At 33.1% G+C, this 25113-nt stretch overlaps 2 protein-coding genes and 1 long non-coding RNA gene across 8 annotated transcripts in view; 2 read left to right on the top strand and 1 right to left on the bottom strand.

Moving 5' to 3' along the window:
* LOC148626669 (uncharacterized) overlaps positions 1–11699 on the top strand; it is a 29835-nt gene extending 18136 nt beyond the window's left edge. For all 5 annotated transcript variants that reach the window (XM_088570836.1, XM_088570834.1, XM_088570833.1 and 2 more), the window contains exon 4: positions 414–11699. In XM_088570836.1, the coding sequence (XP_088426962.1) occupies positions 414–8860 (8447 nt within the window). In that variant the 3' untranslated portion in view covers positions 8861–11699. The remainder of the gene's footprint in view (positions 1–413) is intronic.
* Positions 11700–12761: 1062 nt separating this feature from the next.
* Positions 12762–17190, bottom strand: LOC148626668 (uncharacterized). 2 transcript variants are annotated; one of them, XR_015920134.1, is made up of 5 exons: positions 17059–17190; positions 16033–16155; positions 14299–14839; positions 13483–13557; positions 12762–12962 (listed from the first exon to the last, which is right to left on the bottom strand). It is a non-coding gene; the product is annotated as an uncharacterized LOC148626668 (long non-coding RNA). The 2 variants fall into 2 exon arrangements; XR_015920133.1 differs by having other exon boundaries at positions 12762–13557.
* On the top strand, positions 17165–21783 carry LOC148626667 (uncharacterized). The gene is made up of 2 exons (XM_088570838.1): positions 17165–17285; positions 19578–21783. Exon 2 carries the CDS (start codon positions 19605–19607, stop codon positions 21375–21377), a length of 1773 nt encoding a protein of 590 aa, XP_088426964.1. The 5' UTR covers positions 17165–17285; positions 19578–19604; the 3' UTR covers positions 21378–21783.
* Positions 21784–25113: the final 3330 nt, after the last annotated feature.

Genomic DNA, 25113 nt, shown 5'->3' with positions numbered 1-25113 from the left:
ACCATATTTATATTTTTGATGTTGGACCATTATAGGTAGGTTATTTGGTTATCGAACCACTTTCACTCTGATAAAATGACCAGAGAAAACCTTTAATCGTTATCCTAATTTAGATCAGTATAACCCTTGAACCTGCTGTCCATATGATTCAACATCTGCGGTCGTCCAAAGTTGCACCCCACGCATTATTTTATTTGAAAATTGCAACTATTTTAAAACTATCGGTCAAATTAGAAAACCAGTTCTCAAGTAAATTTGAACGATGATAAGACCAAAAAAATGCTGACAGTTCAAAGGAATCAAATTAGCAGTCGAAGTTTTATCAACATTTGTATCTTTTTTGTTTAACTTTTTAACAAACAAACAAGACTTAATTGTACGATCATTATAATAAAATAAATCTGCATTTTCAGATCTTACACGTCTAGAAATCGAAAGTCATTGGAACGAAGGAACTTATGTCGAAACAGATGAAGTTAGACAGTGTGTTAAAAATGTTAAACTTTACGACGTGATTATCCTTTATGGCAGAGAAGGATCGGGCAAAACTCGCTCCGGACTCGAAATTATGAGGCAGGTAGAAGAACTTGAGCCGTCTTTTTTTCATCTTATTAAGATTTCAGATATCAGTCAGATTAACGATGTCTTAATGACAGGAGTAAACATTGTATTATTTTTAGATGATCTTTTTTGTGCCGAGTATGATAGTGGAGTGAGTATGCCTTGGAGTGCAGTGTTAGATCGATTGTATAGCTGTAAGATGAAAATGTGCATTAAAGTTATTTGCACTGTAAAATCTAGCATCAAGAAGTCTTTTTCGCAACTTTTTCAAACAAAACGAATTTTTATGAATAGATTTGAAATCGAATTAGAATCTTCATCCGTAAGCATTCCAGAGAAATCCGAACTTCTGTCAAGATACTGCAAACGTTTCGAGATTGGTGTTGAATGGAACTTTCCTCTTCAAAATAACGATCGTAAACTAGATCGTAATACATTTTTTGATATTGTAAAATGTGAAAGTTATCTCCCTCTTGCAACGTCTTATTTCCTTTTCACTTCTGAAATAAGAAATTTTAATTTAGGTCTTTCGTTTTTCATACACCCCCCAGCATACTTAATTGAGAGAATTAATAAGCTGAGAGACTCTGAAGGAAATGTAAACGCACTGGTCAAGTATTCTATTCTAGTTCTAACTTTAATAAACAAATCTTTGTCTAGTACAAGTATTGATGATATGAAAAAAATTAAGGATTTTTTGCTAAACTGCTACAATATTTCTGCGAACAAGACTTTGAAAATAAAAATAGTAAATTCTTTCGAAGAATTTGATGGAGAATACTTAATATATGATCCCAATTTATCCGTTTATAGTTTTAAACATCGAGTTGTTTATGAAGCTGTTGCAATATCGTACTTTGAAATTGAACCACACGTAGTGCTCTCAGCTGTTGATTTTGATTTCATGATTCAAATGGTGCATCTTAGTGAGTGTAATAACAAAATTGGTGTATTTTTGCCTGTAGAAATGTATGACAACTTTTGTGAAAAATTATTCGCTTACTTTACCTCAGAATGTAAAACGAGACAAAGGAAAATTGTCAAACTGTTGTGTAGTTCAAGTATACTTAATTCAAACCCCAAAAAGTTCATGAAAACTCTTGTTGCTGTTTTTCGAAATTTTAGTCATACAAACAACGAGAAGTCCTTGATAGATATTAATGTAAACGAAATAAGTTTTTACATGGATACTCTCTTACTTATGTCTAGAAAGGAAGAGGCCGCTGAGGTTGTTGAAGTTATAATTGATGCTATTAAACCCATTCCGAAATACCAAAGTTACGTCACGACAACATTTGAAGAGGCTTTACTCTTTATTTGCGACAATGGAGAAGCAAGCAAAATGTTTTACACACTTTTGGAATTTGTCAAAGAAACAGGTCTGGGCTGTGATGTCAAGCATTGCATTTTTGCTACAATTGAAAGAGAACGTGATGTCATGTTCAACGCATTGATAACTAACTTGTCTCATTGTTTTACATTTGTTGAATTGTTGTATGATTTTGAAGATTGCAATTTACCCTTTCTTGTGAACATGTTTTCAAAGATAAACTCAGAATGTATTTGCATAAATACAAACAAAAAAGCAATCTTGCAGTGGTTGATGTTGTCTGATAAACTATCAGTAAACGTCCAAAATGAGGCAGAATTTGCTTGCAAAAGGCGATTGCCTGAAATAGTTGATTGGCTAATACAAAACCGTCAGGATAAACTATCCAGTCTTCGACCAATAGTGGATCAAGCGTGTCAATGCGGTTGGGAACAGGTATTGAATTCCCTCTTAGAAAACTGTGAGCTTTGTACCGAAGAACTGGCAAAAATATTCAGAACTTCGTGCAAACACAACTTTGTTGAGTTATTAAAGTACCTGGGTGTCTACCTTGAGACGTTAAAAATCAATTTAAAACGAGAATTCATCGAGCTGTACGAACATAATAAGGTAGAAGCATTGGAAATAATTATAACGGGTTACAATGTGAACATAAAGGACGTATACAATTATTTCGTAGAATCAGTACAAACTTTTGGGTCGGGTCCAATTGAAAGCATCATTTCAAGGCTTAAAGAAAATTACGATCAGAGTCATCCAAATTTTAAAGTGTTATGTTTAGCTTTACTTTTATACTTAAGTAATATCCTTAAATTTGACCGAGGATTTGATATTATTCTTGTTAAGGTTAACGACGACCAAAAACTTACAGAGTCAGTTTGTAGCTGGTTAACAGACAATACAAGTTATGATAAATTGAAACTGCTTCTTAGTAAAGCATGCACGATGCCATTGTTAAACATTTTCAAACAGATTTTGCAAACATGCCCCCATACGGAGCTGGACCTACAGAGATTATCAGACGAAGTATGTGCTGCTGAAAATATTGACATAATGAAAATCTTAGTTACAAATTCAGAGCCTATAAGCCTGAATTTAGATGCAATTGTTAGTGCATCAGTTAAAGGATCGTGGCAAGAAAAACAGTCAGAATTTTTAACATGGATTTTGCAAAACATTAGTCACGACAGTATAAATTGGGACGCCGTTTTACATGCTGCAGTCGATTCGCCACAAAGTGTTTTGATACTTCGTAACAAAGTTGACAAAAAACGTTTTACCTTTATTAATAACGTTGAGTCCTTGGTTGAACTAAATCATGAAAGGCAGCTATTTACTTTGTTGACGTATTTTAATCCTGAAGAAGTATTAGAATGTAAAAAATTAACTGATTTGCTTTTGACTAACGGCTATTCAGACGAATTCGCCATGATCATAAATTGGCTTCAAAATATGTTTGCTGTGGAATATATAGAAAAATGTATTGTTTCACCTTTTTCACAAGTTTTTAGCAAGGCTTGTCAGGCCCAGCGCATCGATGTTGTTAGGTGGATGCTGAAAAACATTGATACATCACATCTTTTGATAAATGCAGCAGATATAAGGTGTGTTGTTACAGATTCATATAAGAAGTTTGAAAATGAGTTTAAAAAAACAAACAATAAAGGATTGCAAACAATTGCTTCGTACGACTTTTCATCATTCATCAAGTTGCTATCATTAAAAACTGATTCTCAACTTTTAGATTACGAAAACTTGTTTTTTGAGTCATGCAAATCACTTAGTGCACCTGAAGATACTCAGTTTGTTAATCAACTTTTTGAGATAGTTGATAACTTAAATTTTGATATGAATCAAGTTGTACAAATTGCATACCAGTCGATAAAAGACAGCGAGAAATTGTTTTCGGTAATACAATACCTATTGTCATTAAGGGACATCCAGAGGTTTGATGTTACATATATGACGGACAAAGCATGCCAACTACATCAGATTGATGTTGTTAAACTACTTGTGAACACTGTAGACCATTCAAAATTTGACTTAAAATCAGCTGTAGAAAATGTTTACGGGAGTGAATTCAGAATGTGGAGAGAAAATTGGGTGAATTCCTGTTCCTCATTAATTCTATTTTTGTTGTCTTCATTCGATATTAAGAAGTTTGATGTTACATATATAATGAACGAAGCATGCGAATACCATCAAGTCGACGTTGTTAAATTTCTTTTGGAATCGGCAGACCATTCAAACTTTGACTTAATACCAGCTGTAGAAAATATTTACAAGAGTGTATCCGAAATGTGGAGAGAAAATGGGGTAAATTCCTGTTCCTCATTAATTCTATTTTTGTTGTCTTCATTCGATATTAAGAAGTTTAATGTTGCATATATAATGAACAAAGCTTGCGAACGCCATCAAATCGACGTTGTTAAATTTCTTTCCGAATCGGCAGACCATTCAAATTTTGACTTAAAATCAGCTGTACAAAATGTTTACCATAGTGTATTCGCAATGTGGAGAGAAAATAGGATGTGGAGAGAAAATAGGATGAATTCCTGTTCCTCATTAATTCTATTTTTGTTGTCTTCATTCGATATTAAGAAGTTTGATGTTACATATATAATGAACAAAGCATGCGAATGCCATCAAATCGACGTTGTTAAATTTCTTTCCGAATCGGCAGACCATTCAAACTTTGACTTAATACCAGCTGTAGAAAATATTTACAAGAGTGTATCCGAAATGTGGAGAGAAAATGGGGTAAATTCCTGTTCCTCATTAATTCTATTTTTGTTGTCTTCATTCGATATTAAGAAGTTTGATGTTACATATATAATGAACAAAGCTTGCGAATGCCATCAAATCGACGTTGTTAAATTTCTTTCCGAATCGGCAGACCATTCAAAATTTGACTTAAAATCAGCTGTACAAAATGTTTACCATAGTGTATTCGCAATGTGGAGAGAAAATAGGATGTGGAGAGAAAATAGGATGAATTCCTGTTCCTCATTAATTCTATTTTTGTTGTCTTCATTCGATATTAAGAAGTTTGATGTTACATATATAATGAACAAAGCATGCGAATTGCATCAAATCGACGTTGTTAAATTTCTTTCCGAATCGGCAGACCATTCAAAATTTGACTTAAAATCAGCTGTAGAAAATATTTACAATAGTGTATTCGAAATGAGCATAGAAAATTGGGTGAATTCCTGTTCCTCATTAATTCTATTTTTGTTGTCTTCATTCGATATTAAGAAGTTTGATGTTACATATATAATGAACAAAGCATGCGAATGCCATCAAATCGACGTTGTTAAATTTCTTTCCGAATCGGCAGACCATTCAAACTTTGACTTAATACTAGCTGTAGAAAATGTTTACAAGAGTGTATCCGAAATGTGGAGAGAAAATGGGGTAAATTCCTGTTCCTCATTAATTCTATTTTTGTTGTCTTCATTCGATATTAAGAAGTTTGATGTTACATATATAATCAACAAAGCTTGCGAATACCATCAAGTCGACGTTGTTAAATTTCTTTTCGAATCGGCAGACCATTCAAATTTTGACTTAAAATCAGCTGTAGAAAATGTTTACAAGAGTGAATGCAGAATGTGGGAAGAAAATAGGATGTGGAGAGAAAATTGGGTGAATTCCTGTTCCTCATTAATTCTATTTTTGTTGTCTTCATTCGATATTAAGAAGTTTGATGTTACATATATAATGAACAAAGCTTGCGAATGCCATCAAATCGACGTTGTTAAATTTCTTTTCGAATCGGCAGACCATTCAAAATTTGACTTAAAATCAGCTGTACAAAATGTTTACCATAGTGTATTCGCAATGTGGAGAGAAAATAGGATGAATTCCTGTTCCTCATTAATTCTATTTTTGTTGTCTTCATTCGATATTAAGAAGTTTGATGTTACATATATAATGAACGAAGCATGCGAATGCCATCAAATCGACGTTGTTAAATTTCTTTTGGAATCGGCAGACCATTCAAACTTTGACTTAATACTAGCTGTAGAAAATGTTTACAAGAGTGTATCCGAAATGTGCATAGAAAATGGGGTGAATTCCTGTTCCTCATTAATTCTATTTTTGTTGTTTTCATTCGATATTAAGAAGTTTGATGTTACATATATAATGAACGAAGCATGCAAATACCATCAAGTCGACGTTGTTAAATTTCTTTCCGAATCGGCAGACCATTCAAACTTTGACTTAATACCAGCTGTAGAAAATATTTACAAGAGTGTATCCGAAATGTGGAGAGAAAATAGGGTAAATTCCTGTTCCTCATTAATTCTATTTTTGTTGTCTTCATTCGATATTAAGAAGTTTGATGTTACATATATAATGAACGAAGCATGCGAATGCCATCAAATCGACGTTGTTAAATTTCTTTCCGAATCGGCAGACCATTCAAAATGTGACTTAAAATCAGCTGTAGAAAATGTTTACGGGAGTGCAATCAGAATGTGGAGAGAAAATAGGGTGAATTCCTGTTCCTCATTAATTCTATTTTTGTTGTCTTCATTCGATATTCAGAAGTTTGATGTTACATATATAATGAACGAAGCATGCGAATACCATCAAGTCGACGTTGTTAAATTTCTTTTGGAATCGGCAGACCATTCAAACTTTGACTTAATACCAGCTGTAGAAAATATTTACAAGAGTGTATTCGAAATGTGGAGAGAAAATGGGGTGAATTCCTGTTCCTCATTAATTCTATTTTTGTTGTCTTCATTCGATATTAAGAAGTTTGATGTTACATATATAATGAACAAAGCATGCGAATGGCATCAAGTCGACGTTGTAAAATTTCTTTTCGAATCGGCAGATTATTCTAAATTCGACATGAAAACAGCTGTAAAAAGTGCATACGAAAATATTTACGCACGTGAACTGCCTGCATTAATTCTTTATTGTTTGTTGTCATTTGATATTAATCAGTTTGATATTGATTATATCAAGAAAAAATCGTTTTTTATGTTTAACCAAGAAGAACTAAATGTGTTCTCCTCGTTTTTTGATAGCTGTGATATTATAGATCTGTTACAAAGTAAACAAGCCATTGACTGTGTGTTTACCCATTGTGGGATTAATGTCGTGAAGAAAGTATTTGAACAGGTCCCTGATACTAATTTACAAAACGCTATGATCAAGGCGTGCCATGGAGACAACTTATGTGTAATGCAATACATACTTGAAAAAAATCAACACGATATATTCGATTTTGAGAAATTTATTCTTGTTGCCAGTAGGTATGAGGCAATTCGTGTTGTCGAATGGTTGCTTTCAAAACTTTCTATATCGGAATCTTGTCTGAATACTGCACTCCAGAATGCTTCAAAATGTGGTAAAATGGCAGTTGTCCGGTGCTTGATGCTAAATGTTGTATTTTCCCCTAATGATATACACGACGCTATAACTGTTGTAATAAAAAGTGACTATGATAGAAAGAAAACTGAACAAGTATGTTGTTTTATAATTGACAAGAATCAATCATGCATTGATACCAGCAAAATATTTGTTGAAGCTTGTGAAGGATCCCGGTTTGACCTAGCTCATTACATTTTAGAAAAACACAATGTGAACTGTATCGATGCTTTCAGTTCAGTATTAAGAACAGAACCGTCCAACAAAACTGATGAAAAAAACAGGAGCGATAACGTCCAAATTATTTTAATAAAGATTCTAAAGAAAGTCGATATTAAATCTTTACCTTTAGAAAACATTATTAAACAAGTTAGTTCTAAAGGATATGTGGAAGTATTAAAACATATTTGGGAGAAGTATGAAAAGTCAAAAATCGTCCATTTTGCAGCTTCTGTAATGAAAAATGCATCTAACCATGGGCAGTTAAATGTTATTGAATGGCTTCAGAAAAACTTTAGTCTTGAAGCTTTTGACATGAAATCATTAGTTATAGATGCTTGTATATATGGCTGGTTGCATATTATAAAACAACACAAGGAAATTGTAGAAGCAAACGTCAGGGAGTGCATAGCAGAAGGTTGTGCATTTATGAGACAAGAGGTTTTGATCTGGATTTTAACAAATGTGGAATGTAGCTCGGATAATTTTGTTTCGGAGTGCATTTTAAAGACTTCGTGCAAAAATGGATGGGCGAAAGTATTTGACTTGGTAATGCAGAACAGACATGGTAGCTTTTTAGATATTGAAGAGTGCGTTTCGGAGGCATGTATAAATGGCCATATTGTTCTTGTGAAACAGTTAAACGAGTTATTTGGAGGCCAGTGTTTTAACATTCCGTTCATCTATAAATCAATCTTATCGAATAAAAGAAATGGTATTGTTGTACATTTCCTTTTGACGACTTTTGGGCTTCAAAATCTGGATGTACAAAAGGCTTTAACTGCTGCATGTGAATTTGGCTGGGTACAAGTTGTAGACTTTATATTTCAAGATCTATCACGCAGACATAAGAGGTACCTAGTCACAGACTTATCATCGGCATTTAAAACGGCTTGTAGTAATGGTGAATCTGAAATAGTAAAACTGATTTCTGATTGGTCAAACGATGAACTAGATATGAAAGCTGCCATGAAAATTTCATGTGAAAAAGGATGGGATGAGATTGTGTGCGTCTTACTTGATCAGGTTGACCATCAAAAACTTAATGTGAACGACTGTCTTTTACTAGCTTGCGAACTTGGGGAGTCAGAAATTGTTGACAAAATACTTCAGAGAGTTGACGTTGTACCTCATGTCATTACACAATGCATACAGAAAACAATAACGAATCCACTGAACGAACAAACCGTGCTCGTTATTTTGAAACGTTGCAATACAGAGTGTTTTAAAGTAGAAGAAATTAAAGAGTCTGCCAGGACACATTCATGGAAGTCAGTTCTGGCCTTTTTTAATGAATACATTTCTATAAATGAAACCGGTGAAATGATTATTTACGGATTTTATTCTTCAATGATTTCTTAAGTTGTCATTTTAATGTTAAATAGTATTAATAAAGTTCTAAATTTCTTAAAACAAAATATTTCCGCTCTTTTTTAGAAAGATGCATTATTTGAGTATACACAAGTCATCCTGTAGTCAAACCATGACAGCAATTACTGTATTGTATCAGTGTAGAGCTTTTAAAAATTCTACCCGAAACAAGATGAGGGAATGTGAAAGATTAGTTTCTTTTTTATATATTACTGAAAGTATGTATTAAAGCATAAAGAAAACCTATGGAAGCCCCCCGCCCCCCCCAATAAAATTGAATGTGCCATTGTCTAATTTTACCAGTCGTTTTACGAACAATGCATCACCTATCAATATTATTCAAGTTGTAAAGAGAAAAAAAATGTAATGATTTTTTTTTTAAGTAAGGGACGGTCGGTAATGTTCTTATCGAGAAGACTTTGAGTTGGTAATCCATTAAATATATATTACTTGTTATCATTTTAATATCTAGGTTCAACTATGAAAATAAAATTATCTCCTGCAGAGTTTTCGAAGACAGTAACATTTTGATGACAATCTTATGAGATTTTATTATGGGAGTGTTGAGGGAAGTGCGTTAAATGAAAGTGAGGGCTAAGAGTGGAGAAAAACGTATATTGATGTAAAATACAAAACATGTAGTATAGCGAGACTTTAATTTATTTTTGACATTGTAATGCTTCATGTAGCTGCCTAATATTAGTAGGAGAAAGTGTTTTTTTTTTATAGTTGTTATTTTAAAATCAAATTTTTAATATAATTCTGTTTCTTTGTACGTGTTATACAGATTATTTCGTATTCTTTGTTGTGTGTGTCTGTTTACATTGTACATTATACATGTGTTATTTTGATTTTCGCTCGAATCTTGGTTCCATTAATAGATCTTTGTAAAAATCATGCAAAAATCATTCACACGAAACCTCAAACTTTTGACAATATTTTAAGCTATTCAAAATAACTGTATGCGAGTCAGTACAACATTTCAAACATTTACTCAAAATTTGATAAAATGGGTTTGATATATAGTTATCTGCCTCTGTTTTTCTCACTTAACATGAATTTCAATTAATTATACGGCAATTTTAATGACCCCCAATTTTAGGCAATACATGTAGTAAGTTACAATACTGTTATGTGTTCACATACCTGTCTAAACTGAAATCTGAATAATCCCAAAACCTGTCTAAACCAAACCCTGAATAATCCCAAAACTATCTAAACTGAATTCTGAATAATCCGAAAACCTGTCTAAACCAAACACTTTTTCAATCTCTTTACATCTCTTTACATCGATTTACATGTATTTTTAACCTTAGTAAATCAAGCACTTTTCTGAACCGATCAAATTTTAAAGTCCAAAAGATATTCGGCTTACCAGGATTCACTGTAATTGAACTGAAACTGCTATCAAGGAATTACTAGAAATTCGTAATTGAAGTAACAATCTGAAAAGCAGAATAGCGTCTGGTACTGAATATTAGTGGCTTTATCATCAAAACTTTTGATCACTAAGTTGCTTTGAGTTTGATATCAGAATGTCACAATGCAGAATTTTACAGTTATTTCCCTTCGGTGTAGTGCAACCCCTTAAGTGTCCCAATTTGTACATATACAACTATTCAGACGTCATTGAAATGTCTACGTTCGTTTACATTTTTTACATTTTTTTGTTAATATACCGTGTTTATATATATAAACGATAAATATATATAATATAATAAAAATGAGTAACTTTAATACAAAATCAGATTTTACAGTGAAACCTGTCTTGAATTTTCAACTCTATTGAATTTCATCGATCATACCGTATCACGTGTTTTTTCATTACTATAAAAATTTTTAAATTATTTGTACATAAATCGTATTGACGTTTTATTGTCTAACAAGTTTGTAGTTTTTTTTCACTGTCGTACATTAATATACGGGGTATGACTTGGTCATTTTTAGTTGCAAATGCAATGCACTATAGAGGACAATACAGAAAAATGCTAGCAATGCCGACTTTTAAAATGTGTGTAACTATGTGTAATGTATTTCTAAATTAATTATCTATTATACATTTTATTGTATATAATTAACCTCATTTAAACTTCTTCCAATCAAATGATATTTTATAAATTACTATAATCTGACCATTACTGTTAAACACTTGTCATTCAGGTACTTTCTTCGTGATCATAGAGATTAGTGGGAAGGGGTGGCAATGCTCTAAACGCTTCACAGAAAACCTTTCAGTGGCCCTCTCATATTAGGACTGTCAGTGCCTCCTTTGGAATTTTATGGCCCTCAATAATTATTGGCTATAGAGTGTGTTACATGTACAAAAAATTACAAAGAGTTTAGTTCAGTACTAACCAGAAAATAAAGGCAAGGAAATTAAAAGTAGAACGAGACTTATAGACCCTATTGAAATAAATATTATAAATAAAATCTTCCAAAGTTTCAATGTGGTGTGTTGTCACGAGATTTCATTTCAAGTCTCCGATACTTCTAATGTCTTCGTCTGGACTTTCAAATTAAATGATCGCAAATGCAAATGTGTTTGCGTTCTTGTCTTCATATATTGTCGATTTTCTGGATTTTTTTCGTTTTTTTTTTTGTTTTTAGTATTTGTTTCGTTTTTATCATTTTTCAAAAGTTTGTTGTTATATCTTTATGAAACTTTGTAAATAGCATGATATAGTATGGAAATTAATTATATACTATGTTACTTGTATGAAACACATTTTGTTTTAAATAGTTATGTTTTGATCGTCCTGAGGCATGTTAACATTGAAGTTGTTTTCCTACTTGACAGATGTAATAAAAATAATAAATATTTGTGTCATTATATACAGTCTATTAGCTTTATATCGTGTTGATAAGAAAATAAAAAAAAAACCCAAAACCAAAACCAAAATGAAACAGACAGACAGACAGACAAAACAAGCAAAACAAGTATCTAGAAGAGAGTGTCGCCTTGGTTTAAATCGGCAGAATTTCATAACCACATGACCATATTCCATTAAATGTGTGGGTATCGTTCATGTTGAGGACTAACTATTTTTTTTAAAATTCTACTAGTGTTTATATCATCACGGACACTGTAGTGTTGACACAAAACAATAAACACAAACATGCGAATTCGGACCCTTTACAGTTAGGAATTATCTTTTCGATAGGATTCCGATTTAAATAGCATTCATTCACAACATCTAAAAGCTTTTAAAAATAGACATTTTCCAATAATACATGTCTGATAGACTTAATATGTACAAATAACCCATCGTACATAGAGGGCATCCATCACACATAAACCACAATCTGTTTAGTCTATTTAGTGACTAACGTTCGAATATTGGCCTAAATATGATCAAAGAGCAATCAAGGGAACCAAGGTTATAGCGGTAATCAAAGAGTAATCAAGGGAACAAAGGTTATAGCGGTAATCAAAAGAATGTAATCCAAGGACAAAGACCAGACATGGAAAACAGACATACGCAACAAAGAACATAAAGTACCTAAAATCATACATACAAAGTAACAAAAGCAAATGAGCAACTCAGACTCCACTAAAAACTGGGAGCATGGACCAAGTGCACCGGTAGGGTAAGTGTCATCTGCTTTTCTAGAAACATCCGCCGAGTTGCTCATAAAAAGTCAAGTCCGGGTAGACAAACGAGGAAAGGAAAACCAAAGCTGTCAATACAATACAAAATACAAAAGTGTGCCAATACGGGATTTAGCCGTCAATACGGCTTTTACCCGTCCAATACGTCATATTGGCAGTAGAAAAAACGTACTTTGTTGATAGAGAATAATTAGTGAATAATTGTTTATGGCGTATTGGACTAATTATTCATTAAAAGTGTACTTGCGTAAGGTATTCCATCTTAAACTAAAAAGATCCTCGTTAACTAAATTTTGTTTAATCTGAAAGTCGTTTAACTGTACAAACGAGTAAATCGCATAAAATATAAGACAATGTAGTTAAAGAGGGAGAGCAATTCTTATAACCCTGACATCCAATTTGTTTTCCGTGTCATAAGTTTCCGTTTATAACTCTATCGTCTGACCCCAACTTGACCATTTATTAGCAGCTCGATGGGTGTTTCTGGAAAAAAAAAAAAAAAAAAAAAAACAGAGGACACATAATCTGCCGACGCACCTGGTCCATGCTTCAAGTTTTTAATGGGATCAGGTGTGTTTATTTACTTTTGTTTCAATGTACGTACTATTTTGGTAATTTCATATTTTTGTTTTGTGTGTGTCTATTTTTTTCTGGTTGTCGTCCCTTGATTGTATTTTTTGAACATTCTAAACTTGCATCCCATGATTTTCCTTTTAATAACGAATGTACCCAATTTTTATATTACACATGTTCATGTAAGTAATAAAACTCTAAAAAGTATGCAAGTCGAAATTGCATCTTTTTTGCCTCCTTTTAAAAAGTTCACTTCAAGACAATCACAAGACTCTATCAATTATAAACATGGTAACAAATGACAGTGTAATACACGGAATAATGTCTTTTGTCATGAAACCAAAGTATAAATTTGCCACAACAATCATTGGTCTCAAAACAATAACCGAGAATAATACGAAAATAACAATAATGTTGAAAAGTTTTATACTGTTGTTGCAGCTTATACATCCCATGTCACAATGGTTAGTGCGCATGACATCATTGGACGTCTGTTTCCATGACACTGAAAAAAGAAAATGATTGGTTTGAACCATGCAGAGAAAATCAAACATCAACTCTCTATAACCAACTAAATCAAGAACGATTACTCTTACACAGTGCAGATGTTGTGTGCAAAAACCGAATGACAAATTCTGAACTGGTTCTGTAGTCTGTGTTTTTGAAATAAAGGTGAATTTAATGGGCTTTTAACACGCATAAATCGCCTCATACCTAATATTTTTAAATACTGCTACTTAAAATCATTCACAATTAAATCGAATTATAAAAACTCTTTCATGTTCTATGTATAATACTTCAAAATATCACAGTTGTAGGACCGACAGTTTTAACCCTGTTTTGTTTGTGCAAAAGTAGGGCAAATGGACTAATGATAGCCACTTTTCTAAATGTCTGGGTTCGGATACCCTTAACCTCTGCTGTAAAAAGAACTCTGTATCCTCTCGGTATCTAACTGAGGACATTGTATACATAGCAGCTACCAAAGAAAACAAAAACAAAAACAAAACAAAACAAAACAATAAATATAAAAACAAAAACAAAAACAAAAAAACTAAATTCTGAAAGCGTAGATTTAGATCTTCTACTGTAACAGTAAAACCTTGCTAAACCAAACGTTTTAAGTCCTTTAATTTGAATGTAATTTGAACCTTTATAAAACAAACAACTGTTTTGACCGAGCCACTTTTAAAATCAATAAGGCGTTCGGTTTAGACAGGTTACACTGTATATTTGCCCCACCTACCTGTTTTCACAAGTATATTTTTTATTTCACCCATCTTTAAAACAATACACGGAAAATAGATAAAAATGTATTCTGCCATTGTCGGAGTTAACGGATGGTAATATCGGCATAAAATATCCGCATGCTGAGGTGGAGTGTTCATCTGGATACGGATGAAATTTTCTATATCGCAAAGTTTTCCTTTATAATATTGGTTATCTGCATATATATCCCCGGAACATAGAACGGATCTGCTTCTTGTAAAATAAGCAATGAACGATGACACTATGATATAAAATCCGAAAAGAGTTTGACATATAGACGATTTCAACGAGCACTGACCGAGTTCGGCGACTAAAACGCCGAACGTCAAGTTCAAGATGAATGTTGGCCAGGTCGCCAAGTCTGTAAAGTTGATGATGCATAAACCAAATGTCCTCTTTAGCCAACAATGGATGCAAATTAGAGTATTTAATATTCCAAATGCAATCACCAGAATAAAAACATACGAATACTGGTGTATTGGTCGCGTCACAGATAGAATAGCCATGATCATTTCTACCTTAAAAAAATATGATGCAAATATAACTATCTTTATTGTCATATTAGATGTACATGTACATGGTCGTTATCGTCTGAAGCTGTCAGATGTTGTTAAAGTAGCATTTATCGTTCAACGACTGCTTTACACAGGTACTTATCTCAGAAAAATATACAAATCTCTTGGCCTTATACATGCAACAAAATGTACAAGTTTATTTGAATTCGAGAAAGAAACTGAACGGCTCCAGATTAATCTGACTTTTTCAATTGGCTATCAAACGCCTTGTTCTCGGGATGAACATAATTTTTTTTTCTGTATACATGTATTTAAAAAAAATATCAATGTCTATCAACAAATTACAGAATCTTCCGTGCAACATCATTCAGTCATTTTTTTACAATCTCTCACCGATCAGGAAATCATTTCATTTAAAATACAAGTACATGTAACATTTTAAGTGAAGAGCTTTGAACTTCTTTTTAATTTCAACCTCTATTCGAATTGTTATATAGTAACCTGGAATGTTTGAGGAATGTACCGAACCGACGAATTTAGTGGCCGGAGATTCCGATTTAATTACAATAAAACATTATCAAACAATTACTAAAGAGATTAGGAGATAATGATATCAAGGGGTGATCGTCAGCTTTTCCACTACAACACACAATTAAGTTAATATTACGTCAACACAATAATGAAATACTAACGGAAGTACAATAATTAGCATGATAAGAAACACAGTTAATCATTTTGTCCATTGTCCGTAGGAACGTCCTACATGTAAATGCTGGTTGTATAATCTTAAACAGACATACATGCATTTTTTCTTGGCCAAAAGTACAAGTCGATTTAAAAAACACATCTGCTATCGATGTGGAACTATAACAGTACATTGTATACATCAGGGAGTTTATATTACATAGACTTTCAGTATACATATAGCACTTTATAGATCAAGGATGCAGGATGTTGGAGAAGGATCGATAGTTTTGTGTATATTCTTTTATGTCTTCCATAAACCGGAAATGAATCTGAATATTACGCAAAAAAAGGTCAATTGGATGTCATTCGTAATCAGAATGGTGGATTTAAAACAAAGATATTAATGTTTTGTTTACATGTACTAACAATTTACACTAAGCTTGTTCTTAGACACGTTTGAGGCCATTGCTGTAGAAGTATTTCATCGAGAAGAGCAGACCCTCACTTACCATATGGCATAATCTACATTGCTATATCCACTAGGAAATTCAAAAAGTACCATCTAAATACCTCAATTCAACTGAACAATCAATCTTAGTCCTGTTGACAAACATCAATCAAGAAGATTTCACCTGTGAATTAAAATTTTTGTCGTTACTGCATGTTACGTTTTGACCTTACTTCAATTTTGATAATGTTCTGGTAATGAATTCATCAATTTCTGAAGAGCTATTTTTTATACAATTTTTTTGGGGCAATTCGAGCGTTGAAATCTCTATGCAACATGTTTTTTCCTTTATTACAAGTACACAATTGGTTTATTTTCTTATCAGGAAACAAGAAATCATGAGATGAGAAAGTGGAAAATGAAAAAAAAATTAGTTGTTAATCAAAAGAATTTTGACGCAGTTTTGTTCATTTGCTTAAAACATTTTTCTTTAAAAATTAAATCTTAATTTCATTATCAACCAGGGTCGTGTAATAATGTGGATTATTGTTTCAGTCTTACAAAATCTATTCGTAAGGCCAAAACAAATAATAGTCTTGTTTCCTGCAAACCAGCAAGAAAAAAAAAGTACGGTAAGTAGGCAGGGAATTTATTTTATTTTTCAAAAACATTTTACACTGCACGAGTTAATGGCGAAACTATCTAGATTTTTACCATACTTGATCAAAACTGGCCATATTATGATTAAAGTAGGCGTGACCAAAACAACTGAGTCGGTAGAATAGCAGGAAACAGACATATCATTTTCTTTTGCCTATTGTCCTTTAAAATTTCAGAAATATATCTTAAGTGGCCTTGTCAATTGAAGCGGTAGTTTGTTATTACACACTGTCTTCAAATTTTCTGATTTGATCTATCATGGCTTTTTTCTCCTATTATACGATAAATATATTTAAAAACGAGTATTGACAAAACCTCATTTGGTCTACCAAAAACACACATATACACAAAAAAAAAAGAAAAAAGAAAGACTTTAGTAAAATGCTAAATATCAATGTAAGCAAACTGAGAATAGCTATATTTTTACCTGGTAGCAACTGCACCAATTAAGAAAAAAACTCGGTAAAAATCCATTTAAAACTGTCTAAACCTACATGAAAATCTACACATCCAATTTATTGACTTATCCACCCGTAATCACTCAGGTATTTCTATATGCGCAGCCATGCATATTTATGGCTTTTGACTGTGTATAGTGCTTGTGTAAACTTGGTTTGATAATCATGGCTACCAATTCAACATGAAAGAAGCAGGGTAAGTCAAAGAAAGCTGTAAATATACATAAACTTTCCTATATTTGAGGATAGACAGAAATTCTAGGTGCAGTAAACACAATGTGGTTTCCACTAAACTCCCATTGGTCCCATCGCAAGCTATATCATGATCGATTCTGACCCGGATGGTTATTTCAGAGCATGTTGTTTCCAAAAAAGTAGAGTGTTTATGCTGTGTTGTAAGCATAAAATAATTTGCCTCCATTAGGGATGGTATGTAGCAAAAATGAATATAATGAAAAAATAGTATGTAGATACACTGAAGATACGTACATTTTTGTACATGTACTAATGTATGCCATAAAGCTTTGCTTTGGTTTCTTACATGATGACGTTATATATCGATAGTTAAGCCATACACATGCTGAATACGTCCAAGGTGGAATGTTTATAACTTATTGATTATCATGAAACATAGATATGACATAACCACGTACATGTATTAAATAGACATGGACGTATAGAAACGAAAACACACCATATCATGCCTTTGCTGGAAAGGGGGAGGGTTGGTATTGGTTTTGGGGGCTAAAGGGCCAAAAACAAGTAGTTCATAAAACTAGGTAACTCCAGTTAAAGTCTATGATATTGTACCACAATTTTATTCCACAATGGTCAGACTTGGATTGTTTTGGGGGTGAAGACTGGAACTTTAGAAAATTAGGGACAAGAAACATGCAATTTTCTGATTTCCAGACAATAACTAGACTTATTTATTTTTGGTCCTATTTCGAAATATTTTATAGGATGCCTTTTGGAAATCCGTGCCTGCATCTTTTAATCGGAATTCAAATACCTCTTACAGTCTTTGAGTTATAAGGAGTCATAAGGCCACACCCCCCCCCAAAAAAAACCAACTCTTTATTTTTGGTCCAATTTTTAATTTTTTTGTATTGAATTCCTAATGAAGATCCTTGTCTGCATTTTTCAATGAGATTACGATATCTTTAAGATTTTCGGGTTATTAGGGGTCAAAAGGCCACACCCCTAAAAATTAGTCCGATTTTAAAAAATGAACTTAAAGATGTGTACTATATTGTGTCAAAACCAGTTGTTTTGTTCATAATGTATATTGTAAATCCCTATGCTTAAGTGTGTCAAAAAATACTTTTGAGTCTACACTAGCTCCTATTGTCTAGGGTTCGACCACTGTGGTCGTTTCATGCTGCGCCCCAATGGGCTTTAATGTTTTTCCGTTAAACAAAACAAAATTGGATTTTTTATTATGAACACAACAAATAGTTTTAGCACGATACACTGGTACATTTATAACAACATCCTGGTGAATGAAGTTCTGTTTTAAAAGTGCTTATCAAAAGACCTTTGCTTCCGATCCCAGATTCCCTAAAGAATTTTTTAAAAATTGAAAAAAGGGGACTCCAACCCCTGCAAACTCCGTAAAACTTTTAATTCTATTTACGATTTTTAAATGTACGCCCAGAAAGATAAAAATAAAGCCACTAAAAGAATCAGGCAGCGTTAGACCCACAAGTTGTGAAAATTGATGATGATTTCAGGCATGTAAGATAAAATAAGGCACGATGTATCTTCATAACTTTTATTTTCACTCAATTCAATAGACATGATCACTACAGTTGATGAAAAGAACACCTATATTTTTTGTGATAGTCTTCCAACTGGCTTTTACTCGACACTCGACTTTTTAACTCGATAATCGACACTAGACAATTAGTAATCCTCAAATTACAACGAATTTGGTACTAAAAATCCCTGATGGTCGAGCTACCAGAGTGTAGACTGATTCCCGATCGCAATATTCAGTATGCGAGAGTGTATGACTACTAGCTAATACCTGGAACGTAGTCCAGGGAACCAGGATCGATCGAGTGAAGTTCTACTGTAAATGAAAAAAAAAAAAAAACGAAATACTGATACACATGGATGTCTCCAGAAACATCTCGAACGAATCCTTTGAAAAAAAATCAATATTGTATTTTCACACATTTTGATATCAATTTTATTTTTGTCGAAGCCTGGAATGAAATAGTAAACATATAAACATTCACTGTATACGTATATACATACATTTGTAATTAGGGACGAAAATTGAACTCAGAAAAAGATAGAAAATATACCTTATAGTCCTGGACTAACTCAATAAAAAAGTTAATTTTACCTTATACATGTACTATTAAGCTGCTAATAATACTATGTATTATAAACATAAAATCGAAGTTCCCCTTAGCATATCTAATGTTTTGTTTTGTATTAATACGAGAGGTAATTTTTGTATTATTCTTTGCATTTTCAGGTAGAAGTAATCTAAGAAAAAAACGAAATGAGGCGCTATCAGGGATGGATGCTCTTTTTGATTATTTTAATCTGCGTTTTCGTTTTTCTCTACACTCAAGTAGATACACGTAAACGTTTAACTGATGCAGCATTAGAGAGTGGAAAATTTGTGCAATGGCTCCATGAAACGAAAATAGGCCAACAACAGACAATTGATAACAATAATCATATAGCCTTAGACTTGGACAATACAGTAGGAAAAGTTCTTATCAAAGCATCAAATGGATTGGAAATTGACAAAGCGACATGTGTAGGCGACGAAGACTTTGTAGCAACTCAAATGAAATATCCGCGAAATATAGCTATTTTTATCTACGACTCCAAAGAGGCGGCCAAAAACCCTCAACCTTTGGAGGACCCTCATATAAAAACTGTTATAGGTGAACTGGAAAAGTTTCCAGGTGCTGTTTTTATTGATGTCGGTTCAAATGTTGGAGCCTTTTCAATTGCTACTGCATCGAGTGGTTATAGAACGTTTACTCTTGATGCTGATAAGAGCAACATTGTCCGCGTATGTGCAACCATGGACTTAATGGAACTCACTGGGAAAATGACGATTATGTATAGTCCCAATCAAAACATTTGTTTAGATGATATTTCAGAAACATTTAAACTTAACCACGTAGTAATGAAACTTGATGCAAAATATTTCAAAGACGTAGTAATGAACTGCGGTTACGGTTTCTTCACAACTGCTCGAGTTAAAGTTGTTGTGATAGATTTTGCTAACGAAAAAACTCACGACGATAGAAAAATTATCGTCGAATATCTCGAAAGGAACGACATATTGCCGGGTCCAACAATTGCGGCGGAAACCGATTTTGGTAAATGGGACCGAGTTGTCGTCTTTTATGCCGACGGAAAACCAGTAGAAATTAAAAAACCGGAAGTTAAACCGTCTTATATTCCAAAACTAGTAGACGTTAAAAAGGAGGAGGAGGCTTATGGAAAAGTTGTTTCATTGGTCAATAACAAGTGGACTGCTGACGAAAATTTTTGCAATGCTGATACCACGTTGTTTGCCACGGCAACTTTAAACTACAATCCAAACAATTTTCAGATGTATGTGTACCCAGAAAATGAAGACAAGTACGTGTCTGGTAACGTCGCGAAATCTGGGACCTGGGAGCCGGAATGGGTAAAGAAAATTATGGAAGAAATGAAAAAACATCCTAATGCAGTATTTTTAGATATCGGTTCGCATGTTGGTGTCTATACGATGGCAGTGGCTAGCATGAACCGGAAGGTGATAAGCGTCGATTTCGTAAATGAAACTGTCGTTCGTTTGTGCAACTCTGTTAAATCAGCCGGATTTTCGGATCGCGTTGCCATTGTCAAGCACGCTTTATCAATGGAAAGAACAAACTATGCTGTTGGAACAGATGCTGGAAACATAGCAGGCACTTATTTGAAAAATTATTGGGAGGGAAATGTGACTTTGGATAGCATAACACTTAGTGACCTACTTTCTCTCTTCAAATTAAAAGAAGTTGTTATAAAAATGGATGTTTCAGCACACGAGGGCGATGTTTTGCAAGGTGCTGCTAATTTTTTCAGTACCGTTAAAATTCATTATTGTGTAATGCAATACTCACAACATAAAGGACAAATGAGCGGAAGTTACATTCGGAACTATTTTGAGTTGAATGGAATGGAGGCAAATTTACCGGAAGGGGCTTTATGGCACAAAACAGCAACTTGGCCAGACATAGTAGAATTCATCCCCGCAAAAAACCCTCTTGTAAAATCGAAAGTTTGATGTATTGATGTACACTCACAAAAAATATTTGATAAAACAAAAATGATACATGTATAACTTATACATGTATAAATATCTAAAAACATACATGTACACATTAATATGGGTTGATTCATTTATATGCACTTATTCCTTTTAAAACGGCAATGAAAATAGACATAACTCTACAATATCTGCTGTAACCAAACATACATGTAATGTTGAATAAAAGTATCGTAGAAAACACCTTTTAAAGAGACGCTGGTACATGTATTTCATGAAAACATTCGAGTTGTTTTACTTTCACCGTGTTTGCATTACCGTCATTTTGTCACGTGCATGTAATGAATGATGTCTGTCTGTGTTTGATTTTAAATGAAATTACATGTCTTCTGTTATTTTTTGCGAATAAAACGCGTACTAAGTCTTCTGTGTTTAAAACAATTGTTACGTTTGGAACAAAATATGGTACTCATACAACCAAGTTTGTTTTTACAAGCACCGCCAATGTGTGCTATCTATGAAATTTTCTTCTAGACATACAGTTTTTGGGGTGGGGTGGGAGGTGAATGGAAGTAAATGTCGAGCGACGTGAGGCAAGAACTTTTTGGTGGGTTTAATATGTGAAAAATCAGATTTTCAGATAAAATGATTATTTTCCTCAACTTTTAGCTCACCTGGACGTAGGCCATATGCGCTATTGCCATCACTTGTCGTCTGTAGTTGTTGTCGTCGTCGTTAACAATTTCTTCAAACATATCATCTGAAACTACTGAATGGATTTGGATGAAACTTTAAATGAATGTTTCGTCGAGTAATCTGCACAATATGACCGTTTGATATTTTGATCTGTTAAAAAGCATGGCCGCCGTTACAAAAATAGAACAAAGGGGTCAGACAGCAGGATTTTACATATATTTCCGAAACCGTTAGGTTTAATCAATTTCTGAAATTGGGTAAAATTATTCAACATAATGAGATCTATCTGTGGTCAAAGTTTGGTGACAATCTGTAGAACCATGTTGGAGTAATTGCCTTTTTTGGGCGTTTTTTTGCTGTTTTTTTATGTTATTACTTTAAAAAATCTTCTTCTCTGAAACTACTAATACATAATTCAATGAAAGTTAGTATTTTTGTTTTTAAGGGTATTCTGCACAAAATGACCGTTTGGTTGTTTGATCTGTTACCAAAAATAGAATTTGTTTTCCTCCACAGTGACTATAGAAGAATAATAAAAATGAAAGCTACCCATAAGATAAACATGATATTTTGAGTTGACTGTCAGTATTGAAATTATTTTTAGGCTGCCATTTTCACCAGTTGCTCAGATTCCATCTTTAGGAAACTAGGTGTTTTTAGTTGAATGGTGAAGACGAAAGGTTGTTCCGGGCGGCCATTTTCCTGCTAATCTTATACTTGCTTTTATTTCAACGATAATTGGTTTATTTAGTAAACATGGTCTCCTGAATTGAATGGTGATGATGAAAATTTTGGATAACCATGGTTAAACTTCATTTTATCTTCTTTTTCAGCAAATGTATACTAGGCTAATGCCCTCTCAGACCTGGTGGATTAACAGGGCATAAAGAATCCCCTGCCCAATTTTCCAGAGTTTGTTAAAACGCTTTGAAGGCATTTCGAACAATTTACAGTGCCTAAGGTACTCTTTTGAAGTATACATCAATATGAGCTCTTTTTCAGCATTTTTTTGGTCATAAACGGTAACAAAACATGATACCTTTTCCTACTTAGTTAAAAGGGCATAATTTGTCAGGTGAGCAATTCAGACTCTTCGAGAACCACTTGTTTTTTCTCTTTTTTAAGGTGTTGGGTGGGGGTTTAGGGTTGCTCGCCCGTCACCCCTGTCCTTGATCAGCGCCTGACAAATAAATTTGGTGGTATTATTCATCTTTTATTTTGACATCATGAAGAAAGGCATTTTTATTATCGGTTGACTAACACTTAATTATTGTTCCTTAAATATTGAAAAAAATTGTGGATTCGAACCATTGTCGAGACCTACCATTGACTGATGGTGAAGAACTGAAAGTCATTGCTTCATCGCAAAACACTTTTGATAACAAGAGACAGAGTGATGACCAGTTGTCTTTGAGGAGAAAGAGAAGAATACAAAACAAAACGAAAAAAAAAAAAAAAAAAAACCAAAAAAAAAAAAAAAAAAAAAAAAAAAAAACAAACAAACACAAAATAAAAACAAAGCACACCCCCCCCCCAAAAAAAAAAAAAAACAAAACAACAACAACAAGAACCAAAAAGAACAAAAAACAACAAAAGAACCAACAAAATAAAAAAAAAAAAAAAAAATAAATAAAAAAAATAAATAAAAAAAAATAAATAAAACATTAAAAATTTAAGTAGGTTAGTTATCCAGTTTAGACTATTTATGTTACATGTATAAATCATTTATTGTAAATGGAAACTCCATAACCGAATAGAAATCGACGGTTTTCCAAACTATTTGTATTCGGCATAAGTTTGAAAATTGAACGATTATATTGATATTACATTATATTGATATACGGAAATATGATTCTTACACATGATGGAGGAGATATGGTTCTACATGTGCATGTCTGTTGGTGTTGATTGACAGAAATTTGAGGTAGTTAAAATAAACTCCCATGAACGTATGTATCGTTTACCGGTTACAAATCTTTCTCTTGATTTTCCTTCACTAAACTATTGGTCACTTATATGAACATTGCTACAACTAACGCAATAGATGACCAGTAAAAAAATTGAAATGCCGCTCGTTTTGAATTTTGCCGTGTTAAGTATAAATCCAGAAATGGGGTTATTTTGTTTCGGACAATTGTAAGGAGGGTGCTAGGCACTGGGCAACATATAATACAGCGTTGGGAAAATGAGATGCATCACGGGAAATGACCAAGACGCATAGGAAACGGAATATGGCATATACATATTGGTTATGAATCCAAACAAACAGAAAAGAGAATTCTTTTTAAAACCATTTTTTTTCAAATGATGCATCCATGAGTTCAACTAGCCATGATCCTACATCTGTAACTTCATTACTTTATTGAGAACGAGACAGAGCTGATATTCTCAAATGTAGTATGTGCTATCCCTAAAATGATAAATTAATCAGTTACATACATGTAATCCCTTTTGATAGCAGAATAAGTAATGGAGAAGTTAAAGCCTAAAGTTGGCGAAGAAGTACAAGAATACCTCAAGCTTCCGATAGTGAAATCTAATTTAGATAATATAAAGTTACTTGCAATAACTTGATGTTAAGGGATAACATGAACAAGAACATATGTCTCTTTTAAAAAGGTTGAAAATTATCTACAAAAAGTCTTTTGTGAAATATTAAGTAGTAGATTCAGTGCTATGACATTGTGTAACAATGACTTCAAACGTTTAAGAAGCTTTGATCTTTGAAACTACTGTTACAATTAACATCGTCAATATTTGTAACATATTTTTCTCTTATGATTCCTACACTGAACTAAAATTCAAAAGAAAAAAAAATTAGTAATATGGGTAAAATACATGTACAAAATTACAGTAACTATACTAATTTACCAGTAGATACAATCAGTTGAAGTTGTTCTTATGATCAGTACCCCCCCCCTCTTTTCCTTATTAGGTGACCTAGGAAGATTACCGGTATTTGATAATTGCCCCCTTTCCGTATTAAACGTCCCGAGAAGTTTATTTGATAAATCCGAAATTGCTTTATAGTAGTCTTTCTTGCAATGGAGAAATACCA

Source organism: Perna viridis, chromosome 2 (genome assembly GCF_037379345.1).
Source record: "Perna viridis isolate PV_CMFRI_1.1 ecotype Kerala chromosome 2, ASM3737934v1, whole genome shotgun sequence".
In the NCBI taxonomy this organism is placed as follows: domain Eukaryota; kingdom Metazoa; phylum Mollusca; class Bivalvia; order Mytilida; family Mytilidae; genus Perna; species Perna viridis.
This window is presented reverse-complemented; position numbering and strand designations above follow the sequence as displayed.

Excerpts from the sequence above, each read along its gene's own strand:
- LOC148626667 (XM_088570838.1), top strand. The coding sequence starts at position 19,605 with ATGAGGCGCTATCAGGGATGGATGCTCTTTTTGATTATTTTAATCTGC.